Consider the following 21,895-nt stretch of genomic DNA (forward strand, 5'->3'; position numbering starts at 1 on the left):
AACCATTGCCATCAAAATTTCCTACCTCCCAGTACTTGGTTCGGTTGATACCCTCTGCGTATGCTCGGGCAAAGTTACTTTCACTGTTGAGGGCTGTAATAGCAGCACTGAGCTGAGACATGGGGTGTAGATTGGTAGGGAAGTTGTCCAGCATGGTGACCACATGGGAAGGTAGAGCTGCCCTCTTTGCCCACTCTTTTGAGAGCCAAGACACCTGTGGAAAGGGAGACATTGCTCAGAACACTAGGCAAAGGAAAAGAGAAATAAAAAGACAGTGACATCTGAGTAAAGAAAGTCCAAGAGAATTCAACCCAGTCCACTTATACAGAACTCTGCTGTGATTCCTTCCCCTCACTACACATCCCTATAAACCACCACCCAGAGCCAGATCAGAATTAAGTGTCTGAGATTAGAGAAAGGCAAAGGAGGAAGAGAATGAGAAGGGCCAATAGCTTTCTGCTTTACCTGTTCCTCTGTTGGGATTTGTCCAGTTACCAGCAACCAAAATAAGCCCTCCGGCAGTGGTTCTTCACCCCCTTTAGCCTTGGGCAGCAGTTTCTGGCATTCAGGGATACTGTAGCCTCGGAAACGGATGCCCTTGAGACAGAAGAGTAAGAGGTGCAAATCTTAAATGTATCAGCCTAGAAGTCACATAATTGACTACTCTCACTCTTATTAGACCTTTCAACAAGTTAGAACTTCTAAAGCTTAAAAAAAATTGTTTTTAAAAGCTTAAATCTTCATATGACTTAATTCTGTTTGGTACTTTTAGTTTTACTCATTGATATACTGAAAAAGTAGACTTATTCTTCAGTTATTCCATATGTACCTTATTTTCCATCTTCCAAAACATGAAGGCAGATGCTTTGTTTTCCTTACCCTCACCAGTCTAATCCAGGGTGTGCAAACAGTCAGTAAACTCAGTGATTATTAGTGTTGACATAAGGGTCTCTCTTACCTCATCAGGATCAAGAACTGATGTTTCATATACTAATCCCTTCATGCCTCTCATGCCACCGTACATCTAAAAGAAAAAGACAAGATGTAACCAGTAGTCAGAATAACTCAGACTAGAGCTTGTTAATGTTTCACAAGATCTGAGAGATGAAATGTATTCTCTGACTTACAACACTTCATTTTGGAAAGATTTCTGAGTTAACTAAAAACTTTGTAAGGAAGACCACTAACATTGGAAATGAAAAGTTTAAGCTGAAAAATCATTATCTTTATTTAACTATCCAGTCTTACCTCTCATTCCCACCAACCAAAGTCAACAGAATGGGATCTACAGGAGCGCTTGGGTGGCTCAGACTTAAGGTTAAGCATTTGCCTTAGGCTCTAGTCATGGTCCCAGAGCCCTGGGATTGAGCTCCACTTTGGGAATCTCTGCTCAGCAGGGAGCCTGCTTCTCCCTCTCCCTCTGCCTGCCCCACTCCTCTGCTTGTGCTCTCTGTCCAATAAGTAAGTAAAATCTTAAGAGAAAAAAAACAAAAACAAAAACGTGATCTATAACAGGAAAAGGAGATATAGACCACAGACTAAACAGTGCTGGGGAATCATCATCTGAGCTGCTCAGACTCGTCGGGCTGGAGAAGAAGTCATCCTAAAACTGTTCTCATTGGTCTGCTAGAGCTGTGGTATAAATCACAGCATTAATTCTAATAGTCCTGGCCCCAAAAGCTGAGGGGTTGGGAAGAAGAATAGAAACTTTATTCATCCCTCCCATAGATAAATTAGGTTAGGCTCAACTATTAAATTCACAGAAAAGAATAGTCTAATTTCTTTTTTAAAATTTTTTAAATTTTTTTTAAAGATTTTTATTTATTTATTTGATAGAGAGAGATCACAAGTAGGCAGAGAGGCAGGCAGAGAGAGAGGAGGAAGCAGGCTCCCTGCTGAGCAGAGAGCCTGATGTGGGACTTGATCCCAGGACCCTTAGATCATGACCTGAGCCAAAGGCAGCGGCTTAACCCACTGAGCCACCCAGGCGCCCGAATAGTCTAATTTCTTTCTTTTTTTTTTTTTTTTTAAAGATTTTATTTATTTATTTGACAGAGAGAAATCACAAGTAGATGGAGAGGCAGGCAGAGAGAGAGAGAGAGGGAAGCAGGCTCCCTGCTGAGCAGAGAGCCCGATGCGGGACTCGATCCCAGGACCCTGAGATCATGACCTGAGCCGAAGGCAGCGGCTTAACCCACTGAGCCACCCAGGCGCCCCCGAATAGTCTAATTTCTAACAAACATCATAAGTGCCAACATTTCCATATTTGGGACAGGATGCTTGGATGCTTCTGAATAGCCAGTGAAAAGAATGGTATTTTTTGTTGAGGCACATTACAGAGCTACTTTTTCCAGCCAAAACCCCGTAATCTTTACCATGTCCACAGTGATCTGGCCCACTACCGTCTTGCCATGTTGCTGCCTGAAGGTCTTTATTCTGGCCTGCTCCTTAGGTATCAGGTCAGCCAATATATCTTTCAAATTCTAAAAAGAGAAATAGAGAAGTTAAGTGATCAAAGTGTTGATTATATTTTTCCTACAAAGTAGGTATGTTGAGACTGCTTTTTAAAATCTGGCTTTCTCAATCTGCCAGAGAAAACAGTCAACTACTGTGCACAGATGAAGGTAAAAGAAGTAGAGAGGGAGGGGAATGGGAGAGCTTATTATTTAATGGCTACCTCAATTTGGGAAGATGAAAAGTTCTGGAGATGGGACAGTGATGACAGTTGTACAATAACATGACTGTACTTACTGTCACTAAACTGTACATGTTAAAATGGAAAACTTTCTGTTATGCATATTTCACTACAACTTAAAAAATGAGGCAAAAATATTTAATATTTCCATCTCACTACACTACTGAATTATTTCTTAAAATAGTAATAATAGTAATAATTTATAACAACAGTAACAACAGACACCTCTTAGAGTTATTTAGGATAATGATGAGAGGCTACGTGGTAACCAACTGCTGCTCCCCACCCCACAATCCCAGGATCAGATTGCCTCAGTGATTCTCCTTTCCAAACCTTACCGTAGGGGAAGCGCTGGCATGCCGAGCAGCAAGAACAAGACAAGATGCATTCTGCAGAGAAAACACAAAACCTTATGCAACAGTTACTCTTCCCTCCTATAATATTAAAAAGGAGTTATAGTGACTCATCTCTTTTCATCTTAGCCTCCAAGGACAGTCTGACATAAAAAAAGAGCTGTGAAAGGCCCTAAACAGCTTTGAAGGAGTTCCCAGTCTGGAGCAATAGCAGACCTAACTCTGTGTCTTGCATCCATAGCTTTAATAGCATTCCCTGAGGAGAGGCTCCTTCCCATCATCTGGGTTTCTGCCTGGGCTTTGTTAGGCACAGAAAAGGTCAGAGGGGGCAATTGTTGGGAGTACCCAGGCCATCCCACTCTAGCTGTCAATTGTTCTGGGTAGGCCTCAGAAAAGCAAATGAGGAAACTGATCAACTACCTCACCCTGCTGGTAAGACCTCTCCTGAATCTAGTCTTTTGGCAGCACTTCAACCCCTCCAGTCTAGGGCAGCCCACAGGCAGAGGCCGCCTTTCACAGGTTTCTGGAAAATGCACAGAGAAAACAGAATACCTACAATGTAACAATGGACAGACCACTCAAAAACAGCATTGGGAAACTAGAAAACTGGAAAATTACATTTCAAGTGCTGAGAGAAAATAATCAAGCTAAAGTTGTATATCCAAGTAAGGAAAAAGTCTCAAAAGAGGGCGAAAAAAAGACATTTCAGAAAAACAAAAGCTGAGTTTATCAGTGACACAACTGTAGTAAAGGAATTTTTAAAGATATACTTCAGAACCGTAAAGACAGGTTTGAGAATCAAGGCTATTCTTCACTACAAAGATGAATAGTGTAGCTAACCTATGTTTTCTTTTTTTTTTTAAAGATTTTATTTATTTATCAGAGAGAGGGGGAGAGAGCGAGCACAGGCAGACAGAATGGCAGGCAGAGGCAGAGGGAGAAGCAGGCTCCCTGCTGAGCAAGGAGACCGATGCGGGACTCGATCCCAGGACGCTGGGATCATGACCTGAGCCGAAGGCAGCTGCTTAACCAACTGAGCCACCCAGGCATCCCTAACCTATGTTTTCTGTTTAGAGATAGGTTTTTTCCCCCCAAGAGAAAAGTTACCTTCTATGAGAAGACTGCTGAGTTGCAACAGAAAGTTCAACACTGCCTTTGAAAAAGACAACAATTATACTACTAACCAGCTATAAAGTTTGACAAGATTAACTTTTCTGCACCAGATTATTTTGAATATAAAATGTGAAAGTCAAACTAAGCCTATTTAACTGGTGTTAAATACCCACCACATATCTCATAGGTTGTCTTGTGATAATTAAATTACAATATTGTGAAAGCACTTTGCAAACTAAAAAAAATTACATACACAGACAAACTAATCCAGTAGCAAGATCAAACCTTTCTTCTTTTTGCCAAAAGGCCAGATACACCTTTTCTTGTAGTAACTACTGCACTGTTGTTTGATTGTGTTGAAAATCATTTGAAGCCATAGTACTGTGTAAGTTCTAAAACACCACACGCCTAAGGTGAGAGTTCAGAAAGGCTGGAGATTTTTTAGAATTTAGTATTCCATCTTCTGTTGGGGCATCAGGGAGAGCTGAAAAGGGAAGAGATCCTTCAGAAAAGCTGTGTTTTTTGTTTGTTTACTTGTTTTGTTTTGTTTTAGAGAAGGGGGAGGGGAAAAGGGTGAGGGAGAGAGAATCTTTTCTTCTTTTTTTTAAGATTTTTAAAATTTATTTGACACACAGAGAGAGATCGCAAATAGGCAGAGAGGCAGTCAGAGAGAGGGCGAAGCAGGCTCTCTGCCGAGCAGAGAGCCCAACATGGGGCTCGATCCCGGGACCCTGGGATCATGACCGGAACCGAAGGCAGAGGCTTTTTTTTTTTTTTTTTTAAAGATTTTATTTATTTATTTGACAGACAGAGATCACAGGTAGGCAGAGAGGCAGGCAGAGAGAGGAAGGGAAGCAGGCTCCCTGATGAGCAGAGAGCCCAATTCGGGGCTCAATCCCAGGACCCTGGGATCATGACCTGAGCCAAAGGCAGAGGCTTTAACCCACTGAGCCACGCAGGCGCCCCAAGGGAGAGAGAATCTTAAACAGATTATGCGCCAAGTACAGAGCCAACTGGGGCTTGATCCCACCACCCTGAGATCATGACCTGAGCCAAAATCAAGAGCGTGGAGACTACTTGAGATTGTCTCTCCCTCTGCCCGCCTCCCATCTTCCACACATGCAGCCTCCCTCTAATATAAATAAAATCTTCAAAAACTAACAAGATTAAAAAAATTTTAAAAATTTTAAACAAACAAACGAATTCAAAGCTAAATTCAGAGAGTACAAGGTAAGTTACTATGCCCCTAAAGTAAAGGGGGCTGCCTCAGCTTTGTTAACCAGGACTGTCTTTAACTCCTTTCATTAACTTCCTAAAGAGTCTCTTCTGGTTCACTGAAGACCATCTGGGCAAAAGTAGGTGGCACAAATAGGCCTTTAGTCTCTTCACCCTACATGGGGCAAATGGGAATTTGACCTAACACCTAAGAAATAATTTTACCTTTTCTTACTAGTCACCAAAAAGTGAACAAGAGAAAACATGAGAGTAAGTTCTGTTCCACGCTCTGTGGTCCCACAGTTCCCCTGTTATAAAAGGGCCACCTCCCAGAGACTGTATCAGCCCTGCAGCAGACCTTTCAACTGTGGTTGGTTGGTTGGTTGGTGTGGCAGTTTGGTTCTAAAAAGGCTACAGGGGCACATATCATCTTAGAGAAGAAAGATGTTAAAATCTCCTCATAAATAATTTTTCCACTTTTAAATCATCTTTACGTTTCTATAATGGCAGGGTACCCTGCTGGCTCAGTTGGTAGAGCATCTGACTCTTTTTTTAAAAAAAGATTTTATTTATTTATTTGACAGACAGAGATTACAAGTAGGCAGAGAGGCAGGCAGAGAGAGAGAGGAGGAAGCAGGCTCCCTGCTGAGCCCAGAGCCCAATGTGGGGCTTGATCCCAGGACTCTGAGATCTGACTCTTGATCTGGGGGATTGTGAGTTCTGCTCCATGTTGGGTGTAGAGATTACTTAAAAGTAAAATCTCTGGGGCACCTGGGTGGCTCAGATGGTAAAACATCTGCCTTTGGCTCAGGTCATGATTCCAGAGTCCTGGGATGGAGCCCCACATCGGACTTCCTACTCGGTGGGAAGCCTGCTTTCCCTCTCCCATTCCCCCTGCTTATGTTCCTGCTCTCGCTGTCTCTCTCTCTGTCATACAAATAAATAAAATATTTTAAAAATAAAATAAATAAAATATTTAGGGACACCTGGTGTGGCTCAATTGGAAAGGCTTCTGCCTTCAGCTTGGGTCGTGATCCCAGGGTCCTGGGATTGAGCCCTGCGTCGGGCTCCCTGCTCCTTGGGGAGCCTGCTTCTCCCTCTCCCTCTGCGGCTCCCCTTGCTTATACTCTCTGTCGAATAAATAAATAAAATCTTGAAAAAAAAGTAAAAAAAAAAAATCTTAAAAGAAAAAAAAGTTTCTACAATAGCTGGCTGGCTGTATTTTAAGGTTAAATCTTACGGGGGTAAAAAAAAAAAAAAACCTATCCAAGGTCAACAAAGAGTGACTGTCCACATCTTAATTTAGTTGAAAATGGAGGGGTGCCTGGATGGTTCACTCAGTTAAGCATCTGACTTCAGCTCAGGTCATGATCTCAGGGTTCTGGGATCAAACCCCACACTGGGCTCTGCACTCAGCAGGAAATCTGCTTGTCCTTCTCCCTTGGACCCTGTCCCCTGCTCATGCTCTCTCAAATAAATAAAATCTTAGAAAAAAAAAAAAAAGAGGAAAATGGAATTCCCTCAGGCTGAAGTCCTTTCTTCCATGAAGTAAAACAGACCAAAAATAGTTTCTTTCCTCCTTGTGAGAGAACTGCTAGAATTAATGAGCTGCCCTCTTCTTTTACTTCAAGATAAAACAAACAAAAAACAGCAAAAAATGAGGAAATCAGAAAGAAAAGGAAGGGAGATCACCTAACAAGACTGTGAGATGAGACACCATTCAAAGGAATCAGATGGGTCATGACTGCTGCTTTGTTATATTCATTTCTCAGATCTATTTATATGAATGCTACTTTAGGAGAATGCATAGGAAGAGAAACTGAGAACTAAACTATCACCCCACTTCCAACATCAGTGAAGTCTTCATTACCTTTATTTATACCGAGTATCTTTGCCATTTCATGTGAGGAGCTTCAGGAGTAACTTATAGGGATGATCTCTACTATTCCTGATCTCCATCTGCAACACTTCTTAGCCAGAACTCCAATTTGCAAAGCAACAGTAGTTTGTGGATAGCATGGCTATGTAACTATAGAATAAAGCCAGTATATTCTATTTCTAAAGCCCTTTTTTGCCACTTATCACCTGCGTGATTCCAGCCAAGTCATTTAATGTTTCTATGCCTCGATTTCCTTATCTATAAAATGGGAACAATAATAGTACCTATTTCAAAGGACTGCTGTGAGGATTAATTAAGTCAATACTTAAAAAGCACTTAAAATGACATCTGGCCTAAAGCAAATATTCTGCATTTGTTATAAAATAATTATAAAATTAGGGGTGCCTGGGTAGCTCAGTGGGTTAAAGCCTCTGCCTTCCGCTCAGGTCATGATCCCAGCATCCTTGGGATCGAGCCCCGCACTGGGCTCTCTGCTCCGTGGGGAACCTGCTCCCTCTCTCTCTGCCTGGCTCTCTGCCTACTTGTGATCTCTGTCTATCAAATAAATAATAAAATCCTTAAAAAAATTATAAAATTAAACAGTATGTCAATTTTCTCACACCCTTCAGCATCAGGATTAGTCATACTTTTAGCTAACCAAGAAAACTAAAGAAATTAAAAGGATTTTAAAGGCAGCAATTCGGGGCGCCTGGGTGGCTCAGTGGGTTAAGCCTCTGCCTTCGGCTCAGGTCATGATCTCAGGGTCCTGGGATCGAGCCCCACATCAGGCTCTCTGCTCAGCAGAGAGCCTGCTTCCTCCTCTCTCTCTGCTTGCCTCTCTGCCTACTTGTGATCTCTCTCTCTGTCAAATAAATAAATAAAATATTAAAAAAAAAAATAAAGCCAGCAATTCATGATTTAACCACTGAAAAGGGTAGAATAGGAAAAATTCAAGTTAGAACAATTTTATCTAATGATGTAGAAGACAGAGCACATAACTTGGAATTTGGAAAGGAAACCTGGGTTTTAGTTACAGCTCCATTATGAAATAACAGACATCCAAAGCAAAACAACTAACTACCGCTGACTCTTGAACAATACAGGAATTAGGGATACAGACCTTCCCCCAACCCACCCCCATGCAGTCAAAAATCTGGATATAACTCTTGACTCTCCCAAAATTTAACTACTAATAGCCTACTGTTGAGAAGCTTTATTGATAATATAAAGTCTATTCATACCTATCTTGTATGTTACATATATTATATACTGTATTCTTACAAAAAAGCGAGAGAAAATGTTACTAAGAAAATCATAAGGAAAAAAACGTATTTCCAGTATACTGCAAAAAAGCCACATGTAAGTGGACCAGCACAGTTCAAACTATGTTGCTCAAGGGTAAACTGTATTGTTTTCCTTTCCTTCTCCATATTTAGAATAACACTCAAGCTACTTAGCTCAAAGTCTGATAAGTCTAATAAGGACATATGTAAAGGTACTCAAAAGCCTTGCTATTTAAAATATAACTGCCTAGGGGAGCCTGGGTGGCTCAGTGGGTTAAAGCCTTTGTCTTCCGCCCAGGTCATGATCCCAGAGTCCTGGGATCCAGCCCCACATCGGGATCTCTGCTCACCGGGGAGCCTGCTTTCTCCTCTCTCTCTCTGCCTGCCTCTCTGCCTACTTGTGGTCTCTGTCAAATAAATTAAAAAAAAAAAAAAGTCTTTAAAATATGACTGCCCAGCTGGTAGCATTAGCATTACCTGGAGCTTGTCAGAAATGCAGAATCTTGGGCCTCACCTCAGACCTACTGCATCCAAATCTGCAGTTTAATAAGCTCAAAAGGTGATCTATATGAACAATAAAGTTTGAGATACATACATGGTCTAAAGTGTTAAGCAATGGAACAGAAGGATAAAATGTAGACCCTAGGATGTACAATTACTAAGGATCAGTCTTAAGTCCAGGTTCTGCCACTACCTTGCTGTGTTACCTTGGCTATATGACCTAACTTCTAGGTCTCAGGTTTCACACCTCTAAATTGATAATAATAAAGCCAATTCTGGGGTAGATAAGTAGACTGTACAAAACAATCTGCATGAAAGCATCTAGAACAGTGCCTTATACATAAGTAAGTTCCAATAAATATGTGTCTCTGGGGTGCCTGGGTGGCTTAGATGGCTGGGTGGCTGCCTTCAGCTCAGGTTAGGATCCTGGGGTTCTGGGATTGGGCCCTGCGTCGGGCTCCCTGCTCAGTGGGGAACCTGCTTCCCTCTCTCCCTCTGCCTGCCTCTGCCTGCTTGTGCTCTCTCTCTCTGTCAAATACATGGATAAAATCTTTTAAAAATAAAAAATGAAATGAAATAAATATGTGTGTCAGAAAAGTGTTGGCCTATTACCTACCATGTCAAGTGTCACTACCCTCTCCTGTAGTTGGATTCCAGGAAAGAGGCAGTCAGACCTGAGCAAGGGGTAAATGGATAATTCCCTCTACCTGTAGAACAGGAAATAAAGCCCTGATTTCCTTTTTAAGGGCCTTAAAGGCCTCCCGATCAAGAGGGGAGGCGTCTCAAGGAAAGAAAACAAATTTAACTACTCAGCAGAACAGACAACTAGAAAGGAGATACTGGAGGACTGTTCTACCCAAGGCTACATACCTCAGTTCTCTATCTCCTAGCTGCCAAAGAAACCTGCTGAATAGCTTTGTATAGGGCATTCAGACTATACTCACTGATGGGTCAGGCAGATACAAACTTCTGAGTCATCCCTGAACTTTCACCTACCAGCTCCTCCCCCTAACTCCGAGGTGTGGCAACTAGGCTTTTGCCTTCTGGAGGCATGCCACGTGTAGAGTCACCCTACTGCAACAGCAGCTGTCAGGTGAATCAGGGAGTCACCTCAGTCAATAGGTCAGCTCCTTCATGAGGAGAGATGGAGACAGCTGCTTCCAAAGACAAGGGCCTGGCTCACGTGCCTAACAGCCAGGATTCTCTGCAGGGTGGGGGTGGGGGTATTATAACCACTAAGAGGCTTTGTCAAACCTCAAATGCTGCCACCCCTTGCAAGAACTCTCCTAGTGAGTTTGCTATTATTGATGGAAATGCACTATCATAAAGGGCCAAGAGAAGAAAGGACTAATAGTATATGCAGGAAATTCTGCCATGCCAAAGACTTGCCTTGCCTATAAAACTTAGGGTATTTCTGGAATAGGGTTAGCCGAATCACCAAAAATCATCTGAAACTACTTCCTCTGCCCTAAAATTCTAGGAACAAAGGAATCCTATTTGAATAAGTACTTTAAAAAGTGGTTCTTTCTCATGCTATTACCATCATTGATCCACACCTAGGACCTTTACTTCAAAGGGGAAGAGTCAAATTTTCTTTGGTCCTCCATCCCAGGCACATTTAGAACGTGTCCTGCAACATATTTAAGAGCTCCAACATTAGAAGCCTGAGAAAGATGCTCCTGATTTTAATAGAGCCCTTGTCTTTCATTAAAAAAAAAAAAAAAAAAAAAAGATCAGAACTTGCCAAGCCAGAACTGGCTTAGTTGATGAAGCAAACATAATGCACTAATAACTGGCAGGAAAAATCTTGTGCTGCAAAGGCTTCCAATGCAGAAGGAACAACTTGCATTAAGGGAAAAAGAACACACATAGGACAAAGGCTCCTCTCTCCCCAAAACCAGGTCAGAGAACTAAAGCCTTTTAACATCTATGTTTCTCTATGGTGATACTGGAAGGCGGCCTGCACTACTTGGTCAGCCCACTTAACAGCCCCAGCACAGCAATCTTCAGATTTCATACTTTGATCCCCTTCATACTCACAGTAGTTTCCTTAATGATTCTACATAACTGTCATTTTCTAACAGACTCTTCCCTTAAGATTTACTCCAAGGAAGACCACAAAGACCTCAGAAAAGAATTGAGAGTCCTAATTTTCCTTTCAATAGAAATCCTTGGGGCGCCTGGGTGGCTCAGTCAGTTAACCGTCTGCCTTTGGCTCTGGTCATGATCCCAGGGTCCTGGGATCGAGCCCCGCATCGGGCTCCCTGCTCAGCGGAGAGCCTGCTTCTCCTTTTCCCTCTGCCTGCTGCTCTGCTTACTTGTGCTATCTCTCTGTTGAATAAATAAATAAAATCTTAAAAAAGAAAAGAAAATAAAAGAAATCCTTACCATTCTTTAACAAATATTTTCTGAACATCTACTTATTCTATACACATTACATTTATACTACTGAATAAAGTCTACAGGATCTGCTGTCCTACTAGTTTTTGGGGAACGAGAAATTGCTCTCACTTCTACCAGGAGTAAACAAATTTTAGTGCCTAGAACTTTGGTTCAGAGATTTACAAGAAACTTCCCTTTCTTTCTTTCTAAGATTTTATTTATCAGAGAGAGAAAGAGAGAGCACACACAAGCAGGGGGAGTGGCAGGCAGAGAGAGAAGCAGGCTCTTTGCTAAGCAAGAAGCCCAATGCAGGACTTGATCCCAGGACTTTGGGATCGTACAACTGAGTTGGACATGAACCGACTGAGCCATCCAGGCATCCCAAGAAACTTTTCTAAAGGCATTTGAAAAAAAGGCCTAGGTAAACAAACCTAGAGAAAATAGCCTAATGAACTATTGCTTAAAATAGTCACTTTTGAAGTCCATTTTAAAAATAATCACAAAGGGGCGCCTGGGTGGCTCAGTGGGTTAGAGCCTCTGCCTTTGGCTCAGGTCATGGTCCCAGGGTCCTGGGATCGAGCTCCACATCGAGCTCTCTGCTCAGCGGGAAGCCTGCTTCCTCCTCTCTCTCTCTCTGCCTGCCTCTCTGCCTGCTTGTGATCTCTGTCAAATAAATAAATAAATAAAATCTTTAAAAATAATAATAAAATAATAATAATCACAAAGAAGCCCGAATACTCAAAAATTTCATATATACATTCTCCAAGTTGCAAATAAAAAGTCCTGCATGTGGCTTTACTGGCCCAACAGAAGGGGACCACAAGGCACTATCAGTCAACAGAAGTCCTTGGAAAACAAAACAACAAACAAGTTTCCAGATCCCATCTCAATGTTGCTGAACAAGAATCTGAAGACAGGATTCATGAACGTGCAATGTGAACAGGTAACCCACGTGATGATGTCCACTGTGAACTTACAGAACTTTCATTTTTTAATTATTATTTTTCTTCTTTTATTTTTTTTAAAGATTTTATTTATTTATTTGACAGAGAGAGATCACAAGTAGACAGAGAGGCAGGCAGAGAGAGAGAGAGGAGGAAGCAGGCTCCCCGCCGAGCAAAGAGCCCGACGTGGGACTCGATCCCAGGACCCTGAGATCATGACCTGAGCCGAAGGCAGCGACCTAACCCACTGAGCCACCCAGGCGCCCCTATTTTTCTTCTTTTAAAATATTTTTTAGATTTATTTATTTACTTATTTATACGAAAGAGGGATAGAGACAGTGAGAGAAAGAGCACAAGTGGGATGAAGGGCAGAGGGAGAAGCACACTCCCCACTTAGCATGGAGCCCAACATAGGGCTCAAACCTGGGATCCCAGGACCATGACCTGAGCCCAAGGGAGATGCTCAACCAACTGAGCCACCCAGGTGCCCCTATTTATTATTTTTCATTCCCTTTTTTTAGTGGGGGTGAAGGAGAGAGAAAGAATCTCAAGCAGGCTCCATGTCCAGCACTGAGCCCAACTTGGGGCTTGATCTCATAACCCTGAGATCATGACCTGAGTCAAAATCCAGAATCCGGGCGCCTGGGTGGCTCAGTGGGTTAAGCTGCTGCCTTCGGCTCGGGTCATGATCTCAGGGTCCTGGGATCGAGTCCCGCATCGGGCTCTCTGCTCAGCGGGGAGCCTGCTTCCTCCTCTCTCTCCCTCTGCCTGCCTCTCTGCCTACTTGTGATCTCTCTCTGTCAAATAAATAAATAAAATCTTTAAAAAAAAAAATCAAGAATCAGGTGATTAAACAACTTAGCCGCCCAGGCACCCCAAGAACTTTCAAAATGATAATGTGTTAAAAGAAATACAGGGATCTATGGGGCACCTGGGTGGCTCAGTGGGTTAAAGCCTCTGCCTCTGGCTCAGGTCATGATCCCAGAGTCTGGGATTGAGCCCCGCATCCAGCTCTCTGCTCGCTGGGGAGCCTGCTTCCCTCCCTCTCTCTCTGCCTACTTGTGATCTCTATCAAATAAATAAATAAAATCTTTAAAAAAAATAGAAAAGAAAAAGAAATACAGGGATCTAGGGGTGCCTGGGTGGCTCCGGAGGATGGGCATCTGCTTTCAGCTCAGGTCATGATCCTGGAGTCCCTAGATCAGGCCCCACGTCAGGCTCCTTGCTCAGTGAGGAGTCTGCTTCTCCCTCTGCCCCTCACCCTGCTCTCTCATGCTCGCTCACTCTCAAATTAATAAATAAAATCTTTTTTTTTAAAATTTATTTATTTGACAGAGAGAGATCACAAGTAGGCAGAGAGGCAGGCAGAGAGAGAGGAGGAAGCAGGCTCCCTGCTGAGCAGAGAGCCCGATGCGGGATTCGATCCCAGAACCCTGAGATCATGACCTGAGCCGAAGGCAGCGGCTTAACCCACTGAGCCACCCAGGCGCCCCTAATAAATAAAATCTTAAAAAGAAAGAAAGAAAGAAAGAAAGTAATACAGGGACCTAAAGAATTTGGGCAGTTCAGGAGCACTGGCTCAGTCATGGGTGTGCAACTGTTGATCTTGGGGTCATGAATTCGCGCCCCACACAGAGATTGCTTAAAAACAAAAACTGAAGGGAAAAAAAAAAAGAATTTGGGCAGTTGAGGGAAAAACTGAAAGCCCCTCAAATACTCAGAAACCCATTGTTAGCTTTGCTTCACTGTTTCAAACTTCACGACCTACTCAACTCTATTGCATAAAGCACTGAAACAGGGCAAAAAGAATTACGGAGTAGCTTTAGAGAGATGTACCACATCTGGCTTCCTGCCTTCTGCTCACTTGGATTCTAAGAAACAGAAATGCCAGCCTTCCCATCTAATGATCTACTTCAGCACTGCTCACCTCACTGCTTCCTCATACCCATGTATTCATCTGTTACCAATCTAAAGGCCACTAGGAAGGACAAATGCAATCATCCCACCATTAGCACATGAGGAGGCTTTACTTTCTATTTTTTATCTTTAGCCCACCTAGTAAGCATCAAGGAACTGACATCACTTTGGGTAGGCTAATAATCAAAGTTAAGATATACAGATGTGGGCACCTGCCTTTAAAAGTTCTAGGCTGTAAAGGGTGCCTGGCTGGTTTAGTTGGAAGAGCATATGACTCTTTTGATCTTGGGGTCGTGGGTTCAAGCCCTATGTTGGGTGTAGAGATTACGTAAATAAATAAACTTTAAAAAAATGTTTAAAAAATAAAAATAAAAATAAAAGTTCTGGGCTGTAAGCCTAACTAACATTTCACAGAAAAAACTCACTTAGTTTTGTTGAACCCAATTTCAGAATAGGATTTTTTTTTTTTTTAAGATTTTTATTTATTTATTTGACAGAGAGTTCACAAGTAGGCAGAGAGGCAGGTGGACAGAGAGGGGGAAGCAGGTTCCCCGCTTAACAGAGAGCCCAATGTGGGGCTCAATCCCAGGACCTGAGATCATGACCCGAGCTGAAGGCAGTGGCTTAACCCACTGAGCCACCCAGGCGCCCCTCAGACTACGATTTATATAAATGCTCAGTGGTGTAGGTCTACTGTAAAGGAATTAATGGGTATTCATTTAAGTGTCTTGAAAAGGTCTAGAAATAACATAAAAATACTGTTGTCTTGATTTTCTCAAAATCATTGAACATCCTAGCTTGGAAGAGCAATTCTCAATGGTACAGGAAGTAACTAGAATTTGTTAAGTCACACTGGTGTTAAGAGTCCAGAAGTGGGGCGCCTGGGTGGCTCAGTGGGTTGAGCTGCTGCCTTCGGCTCAGGTCATGATCTCAGGGTCCTGGGATCGAGTCCCGCATCGGGCTCTCTGCTCAGCAGGGAGCCTGCTTCCTCCTCTCTCTCTGCCTGCCTCTCTGCCTACTTGTGTTCTCTGTCAAATAAATAAATAAAATCTTTAAAAAAAAAAAAAAAAGAGTCCAGAAGTGAATTGGTAGCCATACTCTAACTCCCAACCCAAATCCAAACCCAGATCACATGTGAAAAAGTAATACATCACAAAGCTAAGGCACCCACAGCTGATACTAAGGTCACTGCTAAGTATAAGTTCACTTGGGTAAACAAGAAATCAAATAATCTGGAAGCTCTGAATTCGTCTCTTTCCAATTCAGATGTTCACTGAATTACCTAAAAGTAAGTTAGGTGGAACAACACAACAATGACTGGCATTTGTGTCACCTAGCAAGGTTAAAAAAAAAAAGTCTTCTGAGAAAAGTGAAACTATATCTGACCTTGAGAATCAAAGTGGTAGGTGTCAGTTCTTCCAGATCAGAAAACCATTTATTTTTGCCTTTCAAAGCCTACCTTAACAGCAAAAGTAAAACTGAGTACCACTTAAGCTGCAAATCTGGAAAACACAGGTAGGTACTAACAATGCTGACAAACTGAACAGGCTTCCTGGTATCCTGGTCATTCTACTTAGATCTCAGGAAATTTCCACTCCTGCATTTTTTGGGCTTTGCTCGTTTTAAGGGTCAAAGCCTTCAAATAGCTTCCAAGTTACTGGGATCCTCAGGTTCATTTATAACAGTGAAGTAAACAAAACAATAATGATTCTATAATTATGTAGTCACCCCAAAAGCTTTCTGGACTTTCCCAGAGGCTAACAAGATAAAGTAAATTCAAAAGGTAAATTCTAAAAGCTTTTTCAAATTCACTGAAGAGTTAGATTATCTATGTGGTCTGGGTTAGGAGCTCTGGAATGAGCTAATTATAGTGTCATGTCCCCTATTCTGCCAAAACACTATCTAGAACTTGCTTCATTTCCCAAGAGGCTTCCTTACCCTGTTCCCTGGCAGCAGAAGAAGCAACAGTCAAGTAAGACAAGTGTCTCCCAAATGATCAGCCTCCACCTTGCTGCTGGGTACCTGGAAGAACCCCAGTGTAAATTCTACAGGCTTCACCTTATCTGCCAACCATGCACTATAACACGCAAAACCATTCTAAGATTTTCCTTTCCTTCAGGTGCTGGCAGCTTTAATCTGCAGAAGAGAAAGTATAAACTCTTTGCAGAAGTCAAGGTCACTTGTGGGACTGTCCCTGCCTGGATGAGAGGACTGGGACTCCCCCCTTAACAGAGAAGTTTCTCTATTTAAAGAGCTAAGTTACCCAGAGACAAAAGTCCTGGCAATCTGAAATTTAAAGCACCATTACCTGCAACAAGATTCCTATGATCCAAAGGAAACAAAATTCAAATAAATTAGGGCCTCAAAGAATGAAAGGACTCTCTCCTGGGTAGACTTAAAAGCAATAGCTAAACCCGAGCCAGCAAGTAGTAGTAGGTCATGTGACTTTAGCAGTACTGTATCCTGCCCAGTATCTTCACTTAATTGGCCTGCAGTTTGAAGGAACAATCTTTCTGGTTCTTTCTCCAATCATATGTGATAACCATGCAGAAGGTCTTACAGAAGGGCTCCACCCTACCCAAGCTCCTCCTATGTGAAGAGTAAGTGCAAGAGTCCCAAGGACAAAGAGGACCTGAGTCCCACTCCACTAGCAGGAACTACTAAAGCTTGGTCACTGAAAGCTTCAAAAATTGGGTTGGTGAAATGGAAAAAGGCAGTTTAGAAACCGACAAGGCTCTCTCTACAAGGCGGAAGCCGAAATTAGTCACTGCTCCATCTCTGGCCCTGGGACAGTGAGCACATCTGTTCACTCCTGCCACTTCTCCTAACCCCGCACCCCCTCCTCCAAGCAGGCCTCTTCCCTAACTCCAATGGAACAGAACACCTATGTTCTCCACTGGCAGCTCCCTTTTTTTACATGGCTCTTCCACCCTAGACATGCGGGTGTCTGTAGGGTCCGAGCTCTCCACCCGCCCAAGACCGCACGCCGGGGGCGGGCAGGGCTCTCTTCACCCCCAGGCGCAGAAGGCCAGCGTAGCACATGGTCCTGAGAGCCCCACAGAGGGCTGGCGACCAGCCAAGCGCAGGGCCCCTTTAAGGCTCGCGGGGGTGCGTCTGGGTAGGGGAGGGAGACCCCGCGCTGGAGGGCCTGCAGTCGCCTCAGCCCCACCCTGGGGCCGCGCGCTCCCTCCCATAGTTGCTCACCTTGGCTCCCAAGAGCCGGGCGGCCGCAGTGAGTAAAGCCATGACGGGCGAACTCGGGGATCTGGCGGGGAGGGAAGGAGGGGAAAGCGCTGCGGCAAGAACGGGAGCTGCAGCCGCTGCACCAAAGGCCGCGCCGACGGGTGGACAAGGTTGAAAGGAGGTGGCTGAGGGAAAGGGTAGACAAACCGGCGGCGGCGCCCAGCCCGGGGTCCTCAGTGAGGCCCCGCCCACTGCCCGAACTCGCTCCCGCCCCTCTCAGGGGACTCGCCTCGGGCTCGGCCATTGGTCCGGTGTATGTGGGGGCGGGACCTGAGCCGTTGACAGCAGTTGTGGAGGGCAGGATTGGATCGGCTGGGTTAGGCTAATTAGGGATGGGCGCGCGGGGTGGGGGGGACGTGTAGGTGACTAAATAAGTGCCTGATAAGTCAGTTAACTTCCTTCTTAGGCTTCCCTTCTTGCCTTTAATACATTTGGGGTTTGTTCTGAGGTGAATATGAGAGAAAAAGGTCCCAAGGACTCCGACCTTAGAAGGCCCTCGGAAGCCAATCCCTTAATATTCTATCACAGCTACTGATCATTTACTGCTCCTCTTACCCATTGGCACGATTTCGTGATGAATGTCTTTGGTCAATGACTTAATGGCCATAGAGGTGACGTCACGTGGACAGAAGCTATGATGCCAGAGTTGGCTGCCTGGTGACAATTTGAGGTCAGCAGAGGCCATGGTATTAATAGGTACGAACAGACCCCAATATGTGGAGAATGAAAGCAAAGGCAGGAGCCTGAGTATCCAGTGCTCTTTATGGGCTGTCAGTTCGGCGTCCAGTGTAGGGAAATTGAAGTCTTACAAATGCCAAGGGCACCTGGCTGGCTCAGTCGGTGGATCATGCCACTATTGATATCGGGGTTGTAGGTTGGAGCCTTATCTTGGGTGTAGAAATTACTTAAACAAAATCATAAAAAAATAGTAATAATAAAAAATAAATAAAACAAAACATGGGTTTCCATCACAGGCTAGAACCTCTAGGTCCTGGGCATTATTCTCATTGCCACTCCAGTCACATGAACCCATGCAGCCAGCCCACCCATCTAGCCATAAGATCAAAAGCTGCAGACTACCCCACATTCAAAATCAGGCATTAAGCACCCTCTCTTTTTGTCACATCACTCCCACTGGGCCTCTGGACCCCTTCTCTTACTTGGCTGTCTTCTATACACCCTTATCATATGCTTCCCAGAGACCATTAAATGAACCACAGTACTAAAGTGACCTTCCACATCACTCTTGACTAACTCCTCTAGCTAGACAAGAAGGACCTCAGAACCTTTCTACTGCCCAAGAATATCATTGTCATTGACCAAGGGGCAGAGAACTGACCCAAGGACCAGGACACCTTATCTATAATCCAGGCCCCAAATGAACAGTCCTTTTATCTCTTCACATAGCGGTAATAAGATTCAGAAGTCTCAGTGCCATTTAACCAGGTTTAGATAGACCTACTTTATAAAGAAACTAGTTTATATTTTGGAGTTGGGGAAAGAGAAGGAAAACCACCATTTTCTCTTCCCAAGTTACCTTGGACCTAGCTTCACACCTACCAACCAATACTCCTTTGGCTTGGGGATCAGATAGGTAGGTCTTAGGAAAGAACTTCAAAAAGAGAAGCCAAGCAGAGCCCCAAAGGAACACTGACCTCAACTACCTTCTCGGTGACTTCAAAGCACCACTGATCAATATTTGCTCCCAATTTAGCATCTCACAGAGGATTTCCTCCTAACCCTAGAATAGTCTGACCTGATTTCTGCTCTCTGGTTAATCATCCACAGAGACTAACCAGCTGACCAGAAGCTTGAACTCCAGTGCCCCGAAAAGACAGGAGGCATTCTCAGGATGAGGCTACCAAAGTGATAATAATAGTAATTGTTATTCTATATATTATCATTAGAGATTTTATTTTTAAGTAATATATATGCCCAATGTGGGGCTCGAACTCAGAACCCTGAGATCAAGAGTCTCACTTTACCTAGTGAACCAGACAGGTGTCCCCCCACCCCCACCCCTACCCCAAAGAGATAATCATTGAGTGTCTTTAAGGGTAACCTACTTTGGAGCTCTAATGATTGGAGGGAGGGTGGGAAACAGCAATGCTCTAAGCCTCTTGACACTGTGTTTTGGAGCCTAGTGTTACAAAGGCTTTATGGACTTGTTTTGAAGTTGTTTAGTCCAGACATCCACTAACATAAAGCCAGTGGGAAAGGCCAGGGATGAGAAGGACTAAATGCTACCTCCCAGAATCTAGCTTAGAATCAGTTTCTAAATGTGAGTGGGACCTGGGGAGGAGAGAAGAAAGTTAAGGCAGGACTGGCTCAACTAAAGCAGCCAAATGAGCTTTAGGTCCAAATACACCTAAGTGCCGCAGGAGAGGGGCAATGCATAGAAGGCTGACAATTGAGGTCATCTTGACCTTGGCAGGACCTCTTTTTAAAATGGACAGGGGCAATGGTGCCCCCTGGTGGCTAAGGGTAAGTGGGAAAATGCAATCTAAACTTCAACTGAAACTGCCTACTTCAGTCAGTCTCCTGTATTTAACAGGTAATACCTTAAATTTATTGAATACTTAAAATTTCTAGGTACTATCTAAACGTGGTACATGCCTTATCTTAATTAATCTTCACAACAACAACTCTAAGGGATGTAGATAATAGGATCTCCACGGAGCAGAAAACCAAGGTTTAGATAAAGTATCCTGCTGAGGATCATAGTTTGTGATTGGCCTAAAGCTGTATCTTAACTACTAAGCTGTATTGTTTATATGGTGATGACTGTGAATTATCAGCTGCAACTCTGAGTCATTGTTAACTGTCTCCTGGGCACGCCAGCTCAATGTGTTCTATGAAGTATTTTACAAAATAAGAACTATAGTCTTACTTATCTATAAAACTTTTGTACATTAATACCTGGAAATACAGGATAAATCATGACCCTCCCAGAATACATACAGGTAGGAAAAACAAACAGCACCTAAAGTGACCGGGGTAGAATGGCTTCTTATTACAAGGAATAATCAGTCTGGAGAAATAGCTTGCAGGAGGTATGATGCCTTTTTGGTGTTGATTATTAGAGTCAGAGGGCATGTGTTCAAACTTGGGAGGTAGTTTTCAAACAAATAAAAGTACTAGTGTACACAGGCACTGGGGACTACATGGAGACTCAACTATAGGGAGTGAAATGTAGCAGAAAGACCATTGGCCCAGGGGTAAGACGATCACTAAGACTGAAGTCTTGGCTCCCCAAGACACAGTCCCTTTGACCTTAGTTTCTTCATCTGTAAAATGGGAGTAACATTTATTTCTTAGAATTGTAAAGATTAAATAAGGTGTATGTGCTTGTTATAGGAGGATTCACCATATACTAGTTCTTTTACCCTTGCTATTCATCCGTGTCCTATATTTAAAGGATAATCTTATCCCTGCTCTGAATCCTTTTTATTTTATTTTATTTTATTTTTTTAAAGATTTTATTTATTTATTTGACAGAGAGATCACAAGTAGGCAGAGAGGCAGGCAGAGAGAGAGAGAGAGGAGGAAGCAGACTCCCTGCTGAGCAGAGAGCCCGATGCGGGACTCGATCCCAGGACCCTGAGATCATGACCTGAGCCGAAGGCAGTGGCTTAACCCACTGAGCCACCCAGGTGCCCTGAATCCTTTTTAATAGCATAAAACCCCTCTAAATCTTTTTTTTTTTTTTTAAATTTTTAAAGATTTTATTTATTTGAGCGACTGAAAGGGAGAGCATGAACAGGGAGAGAGGGAGAAGCAGGCTCCCCACTGAGCAGGGGCCTGATGCGGGGCTCAATGCAGGACCCTGGGATGATGACCTGAGCCGAAGACAGATGCTTAACAGACTGAGCCACACAGTAGCCCCTAAAACTTTTAAAGAACTAGATTTTCACATAATAAATTTGCTTAGTCACATCCAGATCTCATTTAATACTATGTCTGAGGATGTTTCTTTAAGTTCTAACATTTTACTGATAAACTCATTTAGAAGATATCTAAAGCTTAAGGTGTAATCAGGTATGCAAAGTTACTATTTGATCTACCAAATAATGAGCTAGAATAATTTGTTGTAGGGAACCTCCAGAAGGGTTCAGATAAATTGGTGGATTCCTTGTGGTAACCTGTGAAATGAATAAAGAACTGTGTAAACTCCTAACTGAGGATCAAGTCAAGGACAATATGTCCACTCTTCCCTATGTAGGACACACCCCTGTGCAGCAATGGCAAGGATTCTTGGGCAGGAGAGTTCTTAACAGCTGTGTCTTGACAGACTAGTGAGGTGTATCACTATTAATTTATTGTCAACTAACAGTATTTTATTAAAACTTGTAAATAATTTGCTTTTTTGT

The 21,895-nt window shown here is 43.2% G+C and overlaps 1 protein-coding gene across 4 annotated transcripts in view; it reads right to left on the reverse strand.

Moving 5' to 3' along the window:
- The window catches only part of LOC116593930 (citrate synthase, mitochondrial), a 36,966-nt gene that overhangs the window by 10,638 nt on the left and 4,433 nt on the right, over nucleotides 1–21,895 (reverse strand). For 3 of the 4 annotated variants that reach the window (XM_032348632.1, XM_032348630.1, XM_032348629.1), the window contains 5 exons: nucleotides 3,034–3,084; nucleotides 2,376–2,483; nucleotides 959–1,024; nucleotides 466–597; nucleotides 26–214 (listed from right to left, as the gene is read on the reverse strand). In XM_032348632.1, the coding sequence (XP_032204523.1) occupies nucleotides 26–214; nucleotides 466–597; nucleotides 959–1,024; nucleotides 2,376–2,483; nucleotides 3,034–3,084 (546 nt within the window). Of the gene's footprint in view, nucleotides 1–25; nucleotides 215–465; nucleotides 598–958; nucleotides 1,025–2,375; nucleotides 2,484–3,033; nucleotides 3,085–17,486; nucleotides 17,720–21,895 lie in introns of those variants that run through there. The other variant, XM_032348633.1, reaches the window with a different exon arrangement.

This window comes from Mustela erminea, chromosome 6 (assembly GCF_009829155.1).
Source record: "Mustela erminea isolate mMusErm1 chromosome 6, mMusErm1.Pri, whole genome shotgun sequence".
Classification (NCBI taxonomy): Eukaryota; Metazoa; Chordata; class Mammalia; order Carnivora; family Mustelidae; genus Mustela; species Mustela erminea.